General features: G+C 48.2%; 1 protein-coding gene across 7 annotated transcripts in view; it reads right to left on the bottom strand.

The window, feature by feature from the left end:
* Positions 1–20,792, bottom strand: part of prrc2c (proline-rich coiled-coil 2C) — a 126,434-nt gene that overhangs the window by 81,331 nt on the left and 24,311 nt on the right. For all 7 annotated transcript variants that reach the window (XM_038794946.1, XM_038794942.1, XM_038794943.1 and 4 more), the window contains exon 2: positions 519–692. In XM_038794946.1, the coding sequence (XP_038650874.1) occupies positions 519–633 (115 nt within the window). In that variant the 5' untranslated portion in view covers positions 634–692. The remainder of the gene's footprint in view (positions 1–518; positions 693–20,792) is intronic.

Below are 20,792 nucleotides of genomic sequence, written 5' to 3'. Positions count from 1 at the left end.
TGCCGGCACTATTTGGCCACAAGATTGTTAATTAATGCTTCTCTTTAGCTAAACATAGGTCAAGCACCGCAACAACTTATAATTTTGTCGATCAGGCATAACATCTAAAATATCTAAAAGTTGAATTTAGTTCAGTGCTTTCAGCTATAATTTTTTGAAGTTTATAAAGTATGAACAGCCTTAAATTACCAACTATGAAAACTGTATAGGGCAGCACAAACCACTGCTGCTGGGATGTGCTATTTCAAGTAACAGGAAGATAAATTTTATGTCATTGTGCGCATATTCTCACTTTCCACTACAGCAACAGGAGAACCAGGAAAATAGATGGTCCTCCACAGTAGAAATGAATAGGTGAATGGAGTCCTAATGTCCAATTTAAGAAAGGCACTAAGAGGGCAAGAGAGCAGCTCATCAACCTGTCTTCTCAATAGCCCAAGAAAAAGCATAGGGAAAGAGGACAAAAATATTAATGATATTGCTAACAAAACTACATACACAAACCCGAATAGGCTCACCTGAATTTTTCTGAGTCTCTATTGACTTTCCTTTGTATGTGTTAAAGAGGTTGAGTGTTGCATACTTAGTTTTTCCATCCTTTGCCTTTATGCTCTGGCCTGACCTCTCGGACATTTCGATGGAAATTCATCGAGTCTGGCACAGCCTGGATCGCACTCAGAACCAGCCACCACCTGCAAGGAAACACATCAGTTTATTTTCAGATTTAATAAGAAAGTATATTTGATACAAGCTTAACTACAAATAAAAAATATAAGTCAACACATGGGTTGCCTCAGTTCAGCATTGAATTAAAACAAATGAACCGCTTTAATTATTCATTTAAGGTTGTAATTCTTTAAGAGCAGCTATTTAAGAGTGACTCGGCGAAGACAATAAACAAGTTGCATGAAATTCTCTGCAGAATGTATAAGCAGTATTTGTCTGGACCCAGGTGGAACAGAGATATATGAATTAAAAGAGTAGTCTTCATTTCCGAGGAAGCCATTTTTCTTTCAACACAAAGAAAAAGCATATGTACGTAGATGGCATACTTGAAGAAAGGCTTCAAAATCCTTAGGTTTTACCAGGTATTGGTACATTTGAATAAAAAAGTTTTTTGTAATATTGCTAAGAGTATAGGGGCGATTTAAATGCACAGCTAATGGGCAAACATATTAAAAGTGTCTTGACTGTGGGAATCCAGTCATTTTCTTGTATAATGAATTAACCATTGTATTCCAGTGTATTCAGTACTGAGAACGGGTATTTGTTGTGAAATCAACTAATCAATTCTAGCTAGGTCACTGCCAAGCAAAAGAACATGGCAGGTGTGCGAAAAAATATCCAGCTACTTTTCCTAAGACTGCGCACGCAGATGTAAGCTAGTTTTGATAGGCACCAGTCAATCTTAATTAATGCCTAGTGTTTGATTAACAAGTTATCCTCTTGGTAACAGACATTCATTTAACAAACCATGAGGTCTCTGCTGAGAATTAGAAGCCAATGAACGTAAATGAGGGGGTTAACCAAAGATAAAAATTCCCTTAAAAATAGAACCTCTGGTCAATCCTTTGTTCCTGAATTCATGAATCATCTGTGTGTTTAAAGTGATTTATTTTTGTACTTATGCTTTTTGCCACGTGCTTGACGTTTTTAATGTATTGTTTGGTATTTTGTTTCTAAGTTTTTATTCAGTACTTATTCAAGTGTATACCAGTAAGTAACTAACAATAAAGTTGTATTATTGACGCATCCCACCAACCTGACTATCAATTCTTATTGAAAGGTAAAATAGGAGTCCCAACAAGTACTTAAGGAGTTTGTTGCCTTTTGTTTGGATAGATCAAGAATAAACACAATATTTTGTGATTCATTAATAAGGTTTCCTGTCAGCTGTCTCGAAATCCCACTTATCTTGCAAGTATTTACTTCTTGCTGTGATGCAGTTCGACTCCCAGACTCAAAAAAACTACATTTTGTCTGTGTGCATCTTGTTCAACTTAGAATGAATCACAACCAAGTCTAAACCTGTCCTCGCCAAACAGAAACTGAGGATGAATCACAACCAAGTCCAATCCGGTCCTCAAAAGGCAGCTATTCCGAATGAATCACAGCCAAGTCCAATCCTGTCCTCAACAAACAGCTATATGCGCATTTCACTAGGAGTTTACGGATGATAATTAAGGAGTGGAAACAGGAGCTCAGCTGAAATATTCCCACCACTGAGACTGACACACACAAGTAGGCTCACACATGGCGACTTGGCTGAATACTGCAGAGAGCTGCTGGTTCCTAGACAGCGCCGGCCCTAGGGTTGCTGGCGCCCCGGGCAAGCTGAACTTCGGCGCCCTGGGGGGGGGGGGGGCGGACCCGAGGGGTGGGGGCGGACCCGAGGGGGGGGCGGACCCGAGGGGGGGGGGGGGCGGACCCGAGGGGGGGCGGACCGAGGGGGGGGGGACCGAGGGGAGGGCGGACCAGAGGGGGGGGGGGGGGGGGGGGGGGGGGGGAGGCGGACCCGAGGGGGGGGGGGGGGGGACCAGAGGGGGGGGGGGGGGCGGACCCGAGGGGGGGGGGGGGGGCGGACCGAGCGGGGCGGACCGAGCGGGGCGCCTTGGGGGAGGGCGGCCACCGCGCATGCGCTGGTTGGCACCGGCCCAACTGCGCATGCGCGGGACCAGAGTCTCTGGCGCCCCCCGGCACATGGCGCCCCGGGCAACTGCCCGAGTTGCCGGTGCCTTGAGCCGGCCCTGTTCCTAGACAAAGACCCCTGTATGATCCACTGTCTTTAGAGAGGTTTGGTGGTAGTGGGGGTGCGGTTTGGATTGGAACTGATTATGAAATTTAAAAATTACAGTAAAAAGTTTGACTGTTAGCACAATACACAATTGGGGCATCACGGTAGCATTGTAGATAGCACAATTGCTTCACAGCTCCAGGGTCCCAGGTTCGATTCCTGGCTTGGGTCACTGTCTGTGCAAAGTCTGCACATCCTCCCCGTGTACGCGTGGGTTTCCTCCGGGTGCTCCGGTTTCTTCCCACAGTCCAAAGATGTGCAGGTTAGGTGGACTGGCCATGTTAAATTGCCCTTAGTGTCCAAAATTGCCCTTAGTGTTGGGTGGGTTACTGGGTTATGGGGATAGGGTGGAGGTGTTGACCTTGGGTAGGGTGCTCTTTCCAAGAGCCGGTGCAGACTTGATGGGCCGAATGGCCTCCTTTTGCTCTGTAAATTCTATGATAATACGTGATCACATGCAGGAGCCAGTCAGATGATTTAAGAAAGTCAATTGAAAGTCAAGTAGTTTCACGTTTCTGAAAGAGTAAAATCTTTCCTCTTCTCCATGATCAACCTTGTTAGCAGACACTGTCAGGTTTTTTTAAACTAATTTTTCATTGGTGATAGCTGTAAATTATAGGCAAAAGTTTAATTGGAGTCAGCTGTAATGGAAGAGCTGGCCAACTCAGACTAGACACACAGGAAAAATCTTAAAGTGGTGGTATTGGGCAATGACCTAAAACTATAGGGCATGGAGCAATGCTTAACATGTCAAATAAATTGTGGTGGAAGGTTGCTGCTTCCCAATGTACCACACACATTTTATTTCTTTGTGCTGTGCCCTGATGTTTTACAGTAGTGGTTACAGGAATTGTAAATGCCATTATCCAGAGGACTCTACAAAATATTAAATTGCACCCAAAACATGAATGGAATACACTGATTGGTATTCCTATTCAAATTATTACTCAAGAGTATGTTTCACAAAGCAGCCCTGAAATGCTGAGGTTTTCAATGTGTCCAGTTTCATGTTGGCAGCATGGCAAATTAGCATAATGATATTATGCAGAACCTGCAAAGTGTATTAAAATTTAACTGCTTCAGGATCGCACCGGGTTTTCGGCACTGTAGGTAGCAATGCTAACCATTTAACGTCTTATTCAAAACTCCCTCAAATGCACTGGAGCTTTAGCCCAGATTATGCGGCCAAGCCTCTGGAGAGGTGCTTAAATCCATCACTTTCTGACTCTGAAACAAACGTTCTAACACTCAAGTCCCAGTTTGATCATTTGTAACAGCCTTTTAGCATGCTGAATCTACATATAGTAACATTCACTTGCATGCACATCTAAATCAAATGATACAAAAAACTATTTTACTTGTTCCTGATTGAAGCCATGTAAAGATTTTTCTTTCTTTCAAGATGTGATGAAAAGACAGTAGTCTCATATTTTGCATGTGAATATAATCAGTTACTACAGTTTATGGAGAGAATTCAGATCAAGAACCAGAATGTTGGGTTGGCCCTGCTGCCTCGCGACGCCGGGGCCCCGGGTTTGGTCCCGGCTCTGGGTCGCTGTCCGTGTGGAGTTTGCACGTTTTCCCCGTGTTTGCGTGGGTCTCTCCCCCGCGGCCCGGGGGTGTGCAGACTGGGTGGGTTGGCGGTGCTGGATCGCCCTTTGATTGGAGGGAATGAATTGGGTACTATAAATTTATATTTAATAAAAAAGAACCAGAATGTTGGAAATGGTGACATCTGTGCCATAGCTATTCTCTAATCTTAAATTGAAGAAAAGATGAGTTTGTGAAGCTAGTGTATGGGTGCTTCTTCACTACTCATGTTTAAAAGAGGCCAGAAGTTCATTTATATCGAAATGAGTATTGCTTCATAGTTGTATTGGAAACTTTTTTGATAATCTGTTGGCTTTACTGGATTTGTAAAATGACTTAATTTCCTGTGATTCTTTTAAGAACCATATATATATTTAAAACAGGAAAAAAAAATTTAACTGCTTCAGAAGTTGCTGGAAACTGTTTACATAATAAATGACAGAATTTGTATCAAAAGGGCTCAGACGTTGCAATAATAATGATGGCAAAACTGCTAATGGTCACCATCATTACTCCCCTGAAATTGAGTGCACACATGCATGGCTCAATATGGAAACCCAGAAGTTGCTACCAGTGATTCAATGTTTCTTCATAGGGTGTGCTGCTGACATGTTTGCAGACTGCGATCAATTAGAAATCCCTGAGTTGATGAGCACATCTCCTTTTATTCTGTTAAATCACAATTAAACCCCCTCCCCCAAAATAGTTAGGCCTATAGTTAACAATGAAGTGCAATTAAGCTTTTAATAACATACTACGTGATAATTGCAGCTGAATAAACACGCTGGCTCTGGAAAACATGTTTGTAATATCAATTCTTTCCAATCTGATAAAAATTCCAGATTGAATTATTTTTTTAAAGTCTACGCTATTTTAGTTACCAATTGAATGCTACAATCCTTTATTTTTAATCTCGGACAGTTACAAAGAGTGAAGGATGATTAGTGCATTCACTTCCTGGTTTGCTGTCCACGAGAACACTTGCATGTGAATGGCCACTTATCACAGTAGACTACACAAGTATTCCTTCTCACCCACAGGTCCCCTTGATTTGGCACTAGATTCAAATTAATTTTAGGAAAGTTGAAATCCATCACAGAGATCGCTAGATTTTTGTTGGCAGCTTTTTTGGAGGTCAGTGACGAGTACCATAGTTGACTGTAAAATCCTGGCCAATAGGTAAAGGTCAAGTCACCATAGTCCCAGATGACCATAAACTGCTTTCCCCCTTTGAGGGGAAGAGCTGACTGGTGGCAATTTAACCTGAGGATCACCACACCTCAGGCAAGGGGAAAGGTTGAGAAGGCAGGGCCTTCATGAATAATATATTTATATTTTGACAATTTGGTAATGGGACTGTGATCAAAATAAAAGGCTAACCTTGTATAAAGCATGTCCCCTTTTTGCCCTTCCTAAAAACTACCAGTCTCCTACCATTTTTGTGTCTCTCACACAAAAATATTTTCAAGTATCTGAAAATCTGACATTTTGGGTCCCCTCAAGAACATATATTAGGAAGGAACGCTTCAATTATAGTAGGAATTTCTCAGAGCATCAAATATTTTTATGAATTGCCACATTGTAAGCCAGTACTGCTTCAAAAATCACACACCACCTTGAGGGCGGCATGGTATCAGTGGTTAGCACTGTTGCTTCACAGCGCCAGGGACCTGGGTTTGATTCCCGACATGGGTTTACTGTCTCTGCAGAGTCTGCACGTTCTCCCAGTGTCTGCGTGGGTTTCCTCCGGGTGCTCCGGTTTCCTCCCACAAGTTATGAAAGACGTGCTGTTACGTGAATTGGACATTCTGAATTCTCCCTCTGTGTACCCGAACAGGCACCGGAGTGTGACGACTGGGGCTTTTCACAGCAACTTCATTGCAGTGTAAATTTAACCCTATTTGTGACACTTATAAAGGTCAAAAGAACAAACTTATTCAGTTAATATAAATAAGCAACAAGGTTCAGAATGATGTTCCGGTGGCAGTTATGCAGCAATAAGCCACACATGTGGGAGCTCCCGTTTTAAAGAGATTTTTCGGCTCTTTTGAGAGCCCAAAACGGAAATTTTTCGACGTCTCCCGGTAGGGGAAGGTGTGCTGAACGACTTTCCCTGCAGTCCATGACTCGAACTCGGAGTGGAAAGGTGGAAAAAACAGCAGCAGCTCCTCAGAAAAAACGGGGGAAGGGATCCAAGATGGCCACCGACAAAGCTCCAGGGGAGTGGAGACTCTGGGCCCAGAAACAACAAACTGATCTCCTGCGCTGCTTTAAAGAATTCAAGGATGAAGTACTGAGCTCTCTGCAGGAAACAAACAGAAGGCTGTCAGAGATTCAGTCCACCCAGGGTGCTGCCATCAAGAAGTTGCAGACGCAGGCCATTGAACGAGAGGAGGAGGCCGTGGTCCTCGGGAGTAAGGTGGAGGGGCACGAAGCACTCCACAAGAAGTGGCAGGAACGCTTCGAGGAGCTGGATCACCGCATGAGGCGGAAAAACCTGCGGATCTTGGGCCTTGCGGAGGGGCTGGAGGGATCGGACCTGACAGCCTATGTGGCTGTAATGCTGGGTTCGCTAGTGGGGGCCGGGTCTCTCCATTTGCCCCTGGAGCTGGAGGGAGCACACAGAGTACTGGCCAGGAGGCCTAAGGAGAATGAACCCCCGCGTGCGGTGCTGGGTGAGGTTCCACCGGTTCAGTGATCGGGACTGCGTGCTGCGCTGGGCCAAGAAGGTGAAGAGCAGCAATTGGGAGAATGGGGTCGTGCGGATCTACCAGGACTGGAGTGCGGAGGTGGCTAAGCGGCGGTCCGGATTTAATCGGACGAAAGAGGTGCTTTCAAAGATAAAGTTCGGAATGTTGCCGCCCGCGCGCCTGTGGGTAACTTATTCGGACCGGGACCATTATTTCGATTCCCCGGAGGAGGCGTGGGCCTTCGTGCGGACGGAGAAACTGGACTTGAACTAGGGGTTGGGGGTTGCGCGGTCGGCTGTAAGATATTAGTGCTGGATTCGGCTGTTGCTGTGTTCTCTTTTTCTTCTGTTTTTTTCTTCTTGTTTTAGTACTTTTGCAATTTTGATATGGTTATTTACGGGGGGGTTGTTCTGCTATGTTTTTGTTTTTGTCCTTGGGGCATTGTTTGGGCTGTGTATCTTGCGGGGAGGGTCGGGGGGGTATGTTGTATTCTATGTCGGAGTGGGGGTATGGAGGGGGGCTGATATTTGGGAGCTGCGTCAGAAGGGTGTGGTGGGGCAGGGCGAAAGCGCGGGCTTTCCTCTGGTTTCCCGCGCTGCGGGGCTGGGGGGGCGGAGATGGTGACGGGGGAGGTGGGGCCTTAACTGGTTCTTCCCCGCGCTGGAGCGGTGCCAGGAGGAGGGATAGATTGGGGGATGATCCCACTTTGGGAGGGGTCGGGCTATTGGCGGGAGTTTCCGGGGTCAGCAGAAGTTAGCTGACCCACGGAAGTACAATGGAGGACGGTTCGCGGCTGGGAGGGTTCCTAGCCTGGGGGGGAAGGGAGGGGGGAAAGGGGAATACCGGGTTGCTGCTGGTAGGGTCAAGAAGGAGCTGGTGGGGGCTGGGGGGACAGAGGTGAGGGGTTGTCGCTATGGGGACGGGGTCGAGCAGGGGACGCTGGCCTGGGGCGGGCAGTCGACGGGCTATGGCTAGCCGACGGGGGAGGGGGGCGGGACGCCCTCTGATCCGGTTGGTCACCTGGAATGTGAGAGGGTTGAATGGGCCGGTGAAGCGGTCAAGGGTACTGGCTCACCTGAAGGGGCTAAAGGCGGATGTGGCAATGCTTCAGGAGACCCACCTGAGGGTGGCGGACCAGGTCCGCCTGCGGAAGGGATGGGTGGGGCAGGTTTTCCACTCGGGGTTGGATGTGAGGAACCGGGGAGTGGCGATTCTGGTGGGGAAAAATGTGTTGTTTGAGGCATCGGAGGTGGTGGCGGATAAGGGGGGTAGGTATGTGATGGTTAGGGGCAGGCTACAAGGAGAGAAGGTGGTACTGGCTAGTGTGTATGCCCCAAATTGGGACGATGCGGGCTTTATGAGGCGTATGTTGGGACGGATCCCGGATCTGGAGGCGGGAGGTCTGATCATAGGGGGGGACTTTAATACGTTGTTGGATCCTTCACTGGATCGGTCCAGCTCTAGGACGGGTAGGAGGCCGGCGGCGGCCAAGGTACTGAGAGGGTTTATGGATCAGATGGGTGGAGTGGATCCATGGAGGTTTGTGAGGCCGAGGGCACGTGAGTACTCTTTCTTCTCCCACGTACATAGGGTCTACTCTCGGATAGATTTCTTCGTGGTGAGTAGGGGACTGATTCCGAGAGTGGAGGAGGCCGAGTATTCGGCCATTGCAATCTCTGACCACGCTCCGCATTGGATAGAGTTGGAAATGGGGGAGGTGCGAGACCAACGTCCGTTGTGGCGGTTGGATGTGGGGTTGTTGGCGGAGGAGGTGTGTAGGAGGGTCCGGGCAAGTATTGAGGGGTACCTTGAGGTGAATGATACGGGGGAGGTTCAGGTCTGGGAAGCCCTGAAGGCAGTAATTCGTGGGGAGCTGATATCCATCCGGGCACACAGGGAGAGGAGCGAGAGGAGTGAGAGGGATAGACTGGTGGGAAAGATGCTGGAGGTGGACAGGAGGTATGCAGAGGCACCAGAGGAGGGACTGTTGGGGGAGAGGTGCAGCCTGCAGGCTAAATTTGATTTGCTGACCACTAGAAAGGCTGAGGCACAGTGGAGGAAGGCACAAGGGGCAGTGTACGAACATGGTGAAAAGGCGAGTAGGATGCTGGCTCATCAGCTCCGTAAGCGGGATGCGGCTAAGGAGATTGCTGGAGTGAGAGACAAGAGTGGGAATGTGGTGCGGAAGGGGGTAGAGGTGAATGAGGTCTTCAAGGACTTTTACGGGGAACTGTACCAGTCGGAGCCAACGGGGGAGAGGAGGGGAATGGAGAGGTTCCTTGACAGGCTTTCTTTCCCGAAGGTGCAGGAGGAGAAGGTGGAGGGGCTGGGTGCGCCGATTGAGCTGGAGGAGCTAGTTAAGGGGATCGGGCAGATGCAGTCAGGGAAGGCACCGGGGCCGGATGGGTTCCCGGTGGAATTTTATAAAAAGTTTGTGGACCTAGTGGGCCCCTTGCTGGTGCGGACACTCAACGAAGCGTGGGAAGGGGGGACTTTGCCCCCGACGATGTCACGGGCGCTGATCTCGTTAATTTTAAAGAAGGACAAGGACCCCCAGCAGTGTGGTTCATACAGGCCCATATCTCTCCTCAACGTGGATGCCAAGGTGCTGGCAAAAATCCTGGCCACCAGGATAGAGGACTGTGTGCCAGGGGTTGTGCACGAGGACCAGACAGGTTTTGTGAAGGGAAGGCAGCTGAACACGAATGTGCGGAGATTGCTGAATGTCATTATGATGCCGGCGATTGAGGGGGAGGCAGAGATAGTGGTGGCGCTGGATGCGGAGAAGGCCTTCGATAGAGTGGAGTGGGGGTACCTATGGGAGGTGTTGGGGAGGTTTGGATTTGGTGAAGGGTTCATTAGATGGGTAAGGCTGCTATATGAGGCCCCGATGGCGTGCGTGGCCACGAATAGGAGGAGGTCGGAGTACTTCCGGCTTTACCGAGGGACCAGGCAGGGTTGCCCCTTGTCCCCCTTGTTGTTTGCACTGGCAATCGAGCCGCTGGCGATGGCATTGAGAGATTCAGAGAGGTGGAGAGGCTTGGTGCGAGGTGGAGAGGAACATAGGGTGTCGCTGTATGCCGACGACCTGTTACTGTATGTGGCGGACCCGGTGGGAGGGATGCCGGGAGTGATGGAGTTACTAGCCGAGTTTGGGACCTTCTCAGGTTATAAATTAAACTTAGGCAAGAGCGAGGTGTTTGTGGTGCACCCTAGAGACCAGGAGGAAGGAATTGGTAGGCTCCCGCTTAGGCGGGCAGGGGAGAGCTTTAGGTACCTGGGGGTGCAAGTGGCCAGGGATTGGGGGACTCTCCACAAGCATAACTTTACCAGACTGGTAGATCAGATGGAGGAGGAGTTCAGGAGGTGTGACATGCTGCCATTGTCGTTGGCGGGGAGGGTGCAGTCCGTCAAAATGACAGTGCTTCCGAGGTTCTTGTTCCTTTTTCAGTGCCTGCCCATATTTATCCCCAGGGCCTTCTTTAGGAGAGTGACCGGCAGTATTCTGAGCTTTGTGTGGGCACATGGGACTCCAAGAGTGAGGAGGGTATTCCTGGAGCGAGGAAGGGATAGAGGCGGGCTGGCGCTGCCCAACCTTCTGGGGTACTATTGGGCAGCCAATGTGTCAATGGTGCGTAAATGGGTGATGGAGGGGGGAGGGGCGGCGTGGAAAAGAATGGAGATGGCGTCATGTAGAGGTACAAGCCTGGGTGCCATGGTAACGGCACCGTTGCCGCTCTCCCCCAAGAGGGTTACCACGAGCCCGGTGGTGGCGGCGACCCTAAGAATCTGGGGACAGTGGAGACGGCATCGGGGGGAAACAGGGGGCTCGATGGAGGCTCCACTGGGTGGCAACCATCGGTTCATCCCGGGGAACACGGATGGGGGATTCAGGGGATGGCAAAGGGCAGGCATCAGCAAATTGAGGGACCTGTTTATTGGCGGGAGGTTTGCGGGCCTGGGGGAACTGGAAGATAGATTTGGCCTTCCCCAGGGGAACATCTTCAGATACCTGCAGGTAAAGGCGTTTGCTAGGCGACAGGTAGAGGGATTCCCTTTGCTGCCCTCGCAGGGGACGATGGACAGAGTGCTTTCGGGGGTGTGGGTAGGAGAGGGGAAGGTGTCTGACATCTATAAGGTAATGCAGGAGGTGGAGGAGTCGTCAGTGGAGGAGCTGAAGGCTAAATGGGAGGAGGAACTCGGGGAGCAGATAGAGGATGGGACTTGGGCGGAGGCCTTGGAGAGAGTCAACTCCTCCTCCTCATGTGCGAGGCTTAGTCTCATCCAATTTAAGGTGCTGCACCGGGCCCATATGTCCGGGACTAGGATGAGTAGGTTCTTTGGGGGTGAGGACAGGTGCACCAGATGTTCGGGGAGTCCTGCGAACCACGCCCATATGCTCTGGGCATGCCCAGCACTGGAAGAATTCTGGAAGGGGGTGGCGGGGACGGTGTCGAGGGTGGTTGGATCCAGGGTCAAACCAGGGTGGGGACTCGCGAATTTTGGGGTTGGGGTGGAGCCGGGAGTGCAGGAGGCGAAAGAGGCCGGTGTCCTGGCCTTTGCGTCCCTAGTAGCCCGTCGAAGGATTCTGTTACAATGGAAGGATGCAAGGCCCCCAAGCGTGGAGACCTGGATCAGTGACATGGCGGGATTTATAAAATTGGAAAAGGTCAAATTTGCCCTGAGAGGATCAATACAAGGGTTCTATAAACGATGGCAGCCTTTTCTGGACTTCCTGGCTCAGAGATAGGTAACTGGGTCAATAGCAGCAGCAACCCGGGGGGGGTGCATTATTGTAGTGTTTATTCTGTAACTTTATAGTGTGTTAATTTGCGTTGTTGTTAAAATGCTGGGTTGTTCATGGGGCTGGGGCGAATGTATATGATTGTTAATATTATTGTTATTTTCGGTATTTTACTACGGTGCGTTATTGTTGTATAAAATCAAAATTTCTCAATAAAAATTATTTAAAAAAAAAAAAAACAAGGTTCAGAATGATAGCAAACCATGCAGGCTTGTTTTGCTTTAGAGGATAATTATTTCGAAGTGCAGCCTACAGCTGCCTACTGCTTTGCCTTTGCCAAAATAAATCTACCATATTTATATGGAATCTGCTTCAGAATATCTTATAGATACAAAGTACAACGATATCAAGTGGTCTGAAGAAAACTTCCATCACCTGATGTCACTCACCACACTGCTACATCCAATTAATTATTCATAGTCTCAAAAAAAACTGTACACAGAAACTCTATCCAAAACAATTCTTTCACACATCTCAGTGGACTTCAATAATATGTATACATTGGTTTTGGTCAACTATCAACCTGTGCCACTTGTTGGCACTTCACTTTTAATGTCAGGATTATTTAATTTATCTTAAACAACGGTTTGCTTTCTTGCTGTGTCCATTCAGTTAGGAATGGGAGTAGGCCATGACAGGAGCCGATGAGTGCTGGAGTACTGTCTAATCCACATTATGATCGCCATCAATGTAGCCCCAAAGCTGCAGAAACAATGCCACAGGGAAACCAACACAGAGATGACACATTGGCACAGTGGTTAGCACTGCCGTCTCAATGCTAGGGACCTGGGTTCAATTCTGGCCTGATGTGGAGTTTGTACTTTCTCCCCTGTCTGTGAGAGTTTCCTCCAGGTGCTCTGGTTTCCTCCCACAGTCCAAAGATGTACAGGTTAAATGGATTGGCCATGCTAAATTGCCCCTTAGTGCCCGAAGATATGCAGGTTAGGTGGCGTTACAGGGATAGAGTGGGGAGTTGGCCTAGGTAGGGTGATCTTTCAGAGCGTCATGCAGACTCAATGGGCTGAATGGCCTCCTTCTGTACTGTAGGGATTCTGTGGTTCTATGGAGGCTCTCAAAAGATCGTGATAAGAGATCCCTATTCAAGGACTTCTGGTGGCGTTATGTAGGGGGAAAGACGCGCATGAGGTGGCTCCCGCTAGGGTTCTGTTACTTTAAATAAATAAATCTTTTATTGTCACAAGTAGGCTTACATTAACAGTGCAATGAAGTTACTTTGATTAACAGTGCAATTAAGTTACTTTGATTAACAGTGCAATTAAGTTACTTTGATTAACAGTGCAATTAAGTTACTTTGAAAAGCCCCTTGGCGCCTGTTTGGGTACAGAGAGGGAGAATTCAGAATTCTCAGCTGGTATGGGAATTGAACCCGCGCTGCTGGCCTTGTTCTGCATCACAAACCAGTTGTCTAGCCCACTGAGCTAACCCAGCCCTGATAGTCCTTTCACTTAGTTTCAGAGGCTTTTGTCATTTAAAATCCTACTTGTTTAATGGAATAAGGTACTCACATAGGTGACATGCCTAGAAAACCGAGGGAAAAAAAGTCTGAAAGTAGTCGGCCGTCGACTGAATTCGAGGCTTCTCAGGGCTTATCGGTGGAGAAAATGGTGGAGGCAGCCTGCGTGAATCCGGCCACTCCACTAACAGTCGAGATGCTTACAAGCACTTTTGTCAGCAGAATTTGACAAACACTGCAGTGTCGGGGGACCTCTATAAATTGATGGAAGAGGCCTTGGCTCCCATTCTTTTGGCACGATACAAGGCATTGAGGTGGCCCTTTCAAGGCATAGCGACCAGATTGTCTCTCCAGAAATGGAGACATCTCTAATGACGAATAAAGCATTGAAGGCCAAAATAAATGATTTGGAGAATTGGTCTAGGAGGCAAAATATCAGAGTTGTGGGGTTGCCAAATGGGATGGAAGGCTCAACTCCCACAGAATATTTTTCACTCCGACAGAAGATCCATCCAATGAACCACCGTGAGCGATTGGATTTATTAGAAGTAGGTTTTAGTGGCTTTATGTTCGCCATACTGTTTTCTACATTCATATTTGGGTGGAGTAGTGTCTGGGGAGGGGGGTAGCTTGCTGACAGTGACTGCAGACTTTTCTTTCAATTCTGTTCGTAGGTTGGGCGGCCAGCTTGGGTGGGCCTGGTTTCTGTACTTTCTCTGTACCTGTTGAATAATTCCTCTTGGGGGAAATGGATGACCCCTAATTTGTTTGGTTACTGGAATGTTAGGGAGTTGAATGTCCCAGTGAATAGGACGAGGACATTTGCTCACCTTGAAGTTTAAATGCTGATGTGTTTCTTTTCATTCCGGCTTTCATGGTGGGGCCTGAGGTGCAGCAGTTTTAATAAAAGGGTTCCGTTTTCTGCCGCTAAGATCTTAGCTGTCTACCCAATGGTAGACATGTTATTGTTTGTGGGTGTTTAGCAGGCACCTCGGTGATCCTATGTTTGTCAAGGCTCCAAACTGGGGCGATACAGGTTTTATCAATAAGCTGCTTGGCTCCATCCCAGATTTGGATTTGCACTGGCTTATTTTGGGCGTTGTTGGTTTTCATGGAGCAGATGTTTTGGGGGGGAGGGGGGGGGGGGGGGGGGGGGGAGAGAGAGAAGAGAGAGAGAGAACAAACCCCCCCCCCCCCCCCCCCCCTTCTCCCATGTCCACCGTATGGACATTGTTATGGCAGATGTGCCTCCCTTCCTTTGATGGAGGGGGTAGGGTTACTCGTCGATTGTGATTTCAGACCATGCCCGACATTTTGTTGATTGGCACAAGTCAGGTCCCTACCAGCATCCGCCATGGAGCTTGGATACGGCATCATTAGCAGACAAGAGAATTTGTGAACGCCATTGGTGAAAATAATAAATTTAATAAAAGTTAGTCTATCTCACATTTCACTCTTTGAGAAGCCCTTAAAGTGGTTATTGGGGAGATAATTTCCTACAAAGCGCACATGGAAAAAGAAAGCAAGGGCGGAGCAGCAGAGGTTGATGGACTCCATCCTTGAGGTGAACCACCAGTGCATACTTGCACCAAGTCCGGAATTGCTGGCGAGTAGTAAAAAGCTGCAGAGACAATTTGAATGATCAACGGATAAAACGGTGGGGCCAGCTGCGATATTGAAGGGGTGTATTTTATGAACACTGGCACCTTTTAGCTCACCAGCTGAGACAGCAAAAGGCTTCCCGAGAGATTGTGCAGATAAGGGACACGAGTGGCAGCCTGGTTTCCACTCAACCTCAGGCCAATGCGACTTCTGAAACATTTTATCAGGATCTCTATAGATCGAAGACCCCAGAGAGTTTGGCCACGACGGATTTTTTGGATGGGTTATCCACCCAGTTGGTGGAAAGGTGGAAAAGGTGGAATTCGTGTTGGGCCGAGAAGAAATTAGGAAACGCATCGGGTTGAAGCAGGCGGGTAAAGCTCCTGGCCAGGATGGCGTCCCCATTGAGTTTCAAAGACGTTTGCAGAGTGCGGCATGGTGGCGCAGTGGTTAGCACTCCTGCTCATGGTGCCGAAGACCCGGGGCTGGGACTGTGCCACTCTGCCGCCCCTGGACCATCTGATTTTAGATATGTTCAACGATCCTTTGTCGCTGGGTTCATTGCGCAGGCCATTATCTCCCTGATCCTTAAGACAAGGATCCTACAGAACCTGGGTCGGACTGATCTATTTCGCTTTTAAATGCAGGTGCTAAGTTACTTGCAAAAGTGCTGGCGTTGCGATTGGAGCCCTGCCTCCCAGAGGTGATCTCAGAAGACCAGACAAGCTTTGTCATGGGTTGGCAATTGTCAGCCAATACACTGCGTCTATTAAATGTTGTCCTCTTTCCCCCTCTTCGGTGCCTGAACCGGAGATGTTTGTTTCCCTAGATGTTGGAACAGTGTTTGACAGGGTGGATAAAAGCAAATTACTGCGGATGCTGGAATCTGAAACGAAAGGGAAAATGCTGGAAAATCTCAGCAAGTCTGGCAGCTGAGCTTTGACAAAGACTCATCGGACTCAAAACATTAGCTCTTTTCTCTCCCTACAGATGCTGCCAGACTTGCTGAGATTTTCCAGCATTTTCCCTTTTGTTTGACAGGGAGGAGTGGGGATATCTCTAGGAGGTTTGGATTTGGATAAAAGTTTATATCCTGGATTGGTTTATTGTATAGGGCCTCCCCACTACTGGTGTTCGCACAAATGCTTTGAATTCAGACTACTTTTCTCTGAATAGGGGCATGAGGCAGGCATGTCTGCTCATCATCTCTGCTCCTGTTTGCTCTGGCAACAGAACCGCTTGTCATAGCACTTAAGATCTTCCAGTAAGTGAAGAGGGATAAATCGGGGAGGGGATGAGCAAAGGGTGTCCCTGGGTCCCTTGTACACGATGACCTGCTTCTTTATATTATGGACCCAGTATCCATTGTGGATGAAATAATGAACCTGCTTGGGAGCTTTGGCTCCTTCTCTGGGTAGAAGTTAAATCTGGATAAGAGCGAATGTTTCCCGGTTAACCCCAGGGGAGGGGAGCCTATCTGGGGACATTACCTTTTCGCTTTGCCAGATATAGTTTCCGTTATCTGGGAATCCGGGTGGCCCATGATTAGGCTTTGCTCCATAAATTAAATTATACCAGTCTGGTTAATAGGGTCAAATCTGACTTACAGAAGTGGACAACATCCCCTTGTCCTTGGCAGGCAGGATCTAGACTATTAAGTTTCAATGTCTCCCGACTTTTCTCCCCAAGTCCTTCTTTGTCAAACGTAAGTTAGTGTCTTCATTTATTTGGATGGGAAAGCTCCCAAGAATCTGTAGGGCTTTCCTTCAGAGAGATGGACATTCAGGAGGTTTGGTTTTTACCCAATTATTATTTTACTTTTTGGCAGCCAATATTTGAAAATCGCTCACTGTCACGAGTAGGCTTCAATGAAGTTACTGTGAAAAGCCCCAGTCGCCACATTCCGGCGCCTGTTCAGCGAGGCTGGTACGGGAATTGAACCGTGCTGCTGGCATGCCTTGGTCTGCTTTAAAAGCCAGCGATTTAGCCCGGTGTGCTAAACCAGCCCCTGGTTTAGAAGGTATAGAGTAGTGTAGTGATCTGGGTTCCACATGGGGGCAAATGGAGGCGAGTTCTTGTAAGGGTTCTAGCCTTGGTGCATTAGTAACTGCACCGCAGCTGTTTTCACCGACAAGATTTTCCTCAAATTCGGGAGTGACATCCAGCCTGAGAATCTGGAAGCAGCTCAGACAGCATTTTATTTAAATAAATTTAGAGCACCCAATTCTTTCTTTTCCAATTAAGGGGCAACTTAGCATGGCCAATCTAACTATCCTGCACATCTTTGGGTTTGTGGGGGTGCGACCCACACAGACACAGGATGAATGTGCAAACTTCACACGGACAGTGACCCGGGTCCAGGATCGAACCTGGCTCCTCCGTGCCGAGAGGCAGCAGTGCTAAGTTCCATGTCTTTGCTGGCACCTATCTGCAATAATCACCTCTGTTTGCCAGCGGGTTTAGACTTAAAGTCTATAGCTCCTCTTAGGTCAAGGGAAGGGAAGGGTTTGAAGAGGCTTGGGGACTTGTTTGTGGAGGGACGGTTTCCTGGCTTGAAGCTGTTGGAGAAATTTCAACTCCCTGGTTCCAGTCTGTTCAGATACTTGCAGATTTACGATTTTCCACGCAAGGCTTTTCCTTCTTTTCCCCTTGACGCCAGCCTCCACCCTGTTGAAGATGATTTTGTCTTTGGCCGGATCTGGTGGGGGGAATATTTTGTGCATATACAGCCAGACCCCGAGTGGATTTTTCTCTGGGGTGGAGGACAGGTGTGAGCATTATTTTTGGGTGCCATGCTAACTACACACATATGTTCTGTTCTTGTTCCAAGTTAGTAAGCATTTAGGTCTCTTTCTTCAACACCATGTCAACGATACTTAATGTCAATCTGCATCGCTAGTCGCCATTTTTGGTTTATCAGACTCGACAGCACTATAGTGGGGGGGAGGGGGATATGATGTTCCACTTGGGTAGAGGTCTCCTAATTCCATCCAGTGCCTCGGCCTCGTTGGGTGACCTCATGTCATTTTCCATTTGGAGACGGTCAAGTACACCATTACAGAGTCGGTAAAAGTGTTCAACCGAAGATGGCAATCATTCATTTCCTTTTTTAAAGAGCTAGTCACCGCCAGTTATTAAGGGGTCTAGTTTAATGTTGGGGGGTTAAGTTAATTTGGTGCTTTTGAATTTTTGTTGTGTTCTTTGTCATTGTAACCTGAATAAATTGTTTCATATTATTTTGTTCATACTGAAAAAATAAAAAGTAAGAGCCCTATTCAGCCAACACCTTACTGCCAACCAGATGCAGTGTCCGCAATACCTAGTCTGCCCTCGAGTCCTCCATAATCAACACCTGTGAAGAAATGCTTGGTCAGTCGGCCAAGAAACACCAAGGCTGATTTGATGAGAATGCCTCGGTGGTCTAGGAGCTCATAAGCCACAAGTGCAAGGCCTTTCTGAACCTGAATACGCAACCCAACACGAGAGCAAGAAAGCAACTCAACAGTCATCTGAAGTCCAGCAAAGAAAACCATGACCTCAAGAACAGATGGTGGGTGGAGAAAGTGCAGAAGATCAAACAGTTAGCCAACAACTATGACGCGTAAAGCATTTTTAGTACAGTCAAGACCACCTACGGCCCTTGTACCGACCCCACTGCTGGCCAAGAACATAGGTGTTCATCAAGAACAGAGAAGGCAGTCAGAATCCGCTGCAAGGAGCACTTCGAAGACCTTCTTAACAGATACCCTGTCTTCAACACGAGTGTCCTCGATTGCATCTTGAAGCATGCTACCTGCCACGGCTTCAGCACAACCCCAACCTGGCACACAGTAGAAAGGTGCAACAGCTAAAGAACAAGGCATCAGGAACAGATGGAGTCCCCGCCAAAGCACTAAAATATAGCAGAGAAACACATGGTGTGAATATAGGATCTAACTTCCCTTAACTGGAAGAACATCATGCTAGGAGTTCTCTGATGCCATAATCGTGATCATGTCCAAAAAAGGAGACAGGTTCAACTGCAGTAATTAGTGATATTACCCGGTTGTCAGTCACAAAGACCTTCGACATGGTCAACTGCTAGGGATTATGGAGCATCGACCTCAGTTTCGCCTGCCCCCAAATGTTTCTCACCATCCTCCACTTGCTCCACGATGAATGCAAAACGTGATCCTGACAAACAGATCCACCACAGACCCAAATGGCCGGACTGTCTCAAGCATGGCTGTGTCATTGCACCAACACTCTGTGATCTTCCTTGCTGCAATACTTCATCTCATTCTCAGCAAGCTCCCCACTGGAGCAGATATATCAGGACATTGGAGCAGAGTTGGTGAAACGGTGTGCAGGGTTCAACAAGGCCAAAGCGGAGCTGTAGCGGCTACAGATAAGGTTTGAGATGCTCTACCCGGCGAAGTTCTGGGTGATGTTTGAAGGCCGGGGACTTCATCAATGAGCATAAACTGGGGGAGAACGGAGTTGAAAAACCTGGGCAACTGGGGTGCTGGCATTTTGTAATGGTTGGGAATATGGTTTAAGTGTGGGTAGGGATTGAGGGATTTTCTTTTCCTTTGGTCTGGAGGGGGTTCTTTTTCGGATTTGTTGTTTATTGTTGGGTTGATAAAGAGTAGCAGTGGTGAAACGTTTGCGGGGATGGATGTCCCCATCCCGCGCCCCCCTTCTTGTTTAATAGGGCTGTTTGTGTTTGATCTCGTTTGTTTACTCTTGGGGATGTGACCTGGAGTTCAGGATGATTAAGTACTGCCGGTGCACGGAAGTGAAGTGGGGGTGAAGGCGTAGAGAGGTGGGCCGTGGGAGGGGGTTTGACGCTCCGTGGCAGGGGAGGGAGGGGGGGAGAGGCGGAGAAGGGGGCCATCTGAGATGGGCTAGGTACAGGGTGGAATTACCGGGGCTGGAATTAAGTGGGGAGGATGGTAGACAGTAGAAGAGAATGGAGGTGCAAGCCTCCGGTAAGGCTGGTAACGTGAAACGTGCATGGACTCAATGGACCAGTTAAAAGATCATGGGTGTTTGTGCACCTCAGAATCTTGAAAGCAGAGGTGGGCTTTCTGCAGGAGAACCACCACTGCGCGAGGATCAGGTTACGCCATTAAAGGGGTGGGCTGGGCAGGTTTTCCACTTATGATTTGATTCAATGTCACTGGGCGTGGCAATTTTTAATTTGCAAGAAAATGGGGTTTGTGAGCACGAAGGAAGTGAGGGACCCGGGTGGGAGATACGCGATTGTGGAGTTGGGTATTGGAAGGGATGTCAGCGGTGTTGGTGAACGTGTATGCACCGAATTGGGATGATGTGGGTTTTGAGAGAGGGTTGCTGGCACCAATCCCGGACTTGGCCACGTACCAGTTGATTATTGGAGGAGATTTCAACTGTATCCGAGAGCCGAAGGTGGATAGTCCAAGCCCCAGGTCAATGGGTAGAGTACGAATGGCAAAGGAGCTGGGTGGATTTATGGAAAGGATCAGTCCTTCCTCTATGGTAGATCCGTAGTGCTTTAAGAAGGGAGTATTCCTTTTTCTCATATGGAATAAGGTGTATTCCAGGATTGACTATTTTGTGATAAGCGAGGAGATTTTGGTTGGACGGAGGGGGGAGTACACGGGGATATTGATTTTGGACCACGTGCCCCACTGGCTGGAGATTTGGCTTAAACTGGGACCAGAGCAGAGGCCGGGGTGGAGGTTTGATTCAGGGTAGTTGGCAGATGGAGGCTTTTGTGACAAGGTGTGGGTGGCGATTATGTGGAGTTGTATCAGAATGGGAGGGGTATTTTGTTTAATGAGTGTGACAGGTGGACAGGGAGTATTCGAGGGTGCT

The sequence above is a fragment of the Scyliorhinus canicula genome, chromosome 4 (assembly GCF_902713615.1).
Source record: "Scyliorhinus canicula chromosome 4, sScyCan1.1, whole genome shotgun sequence".
Taxonomy (NCBI): Eukaryota; Metazoa; Chordata; class Chondrichthyes; order Carcharhiniformes; family Scyliorhinidae; genus Scyliorhinus; species Scyliorhinus canicula.
Note: the sequence above shows the minus strand (reverse complement) of the source record. Positions and strands in the feature narration are given on the sequence as shown.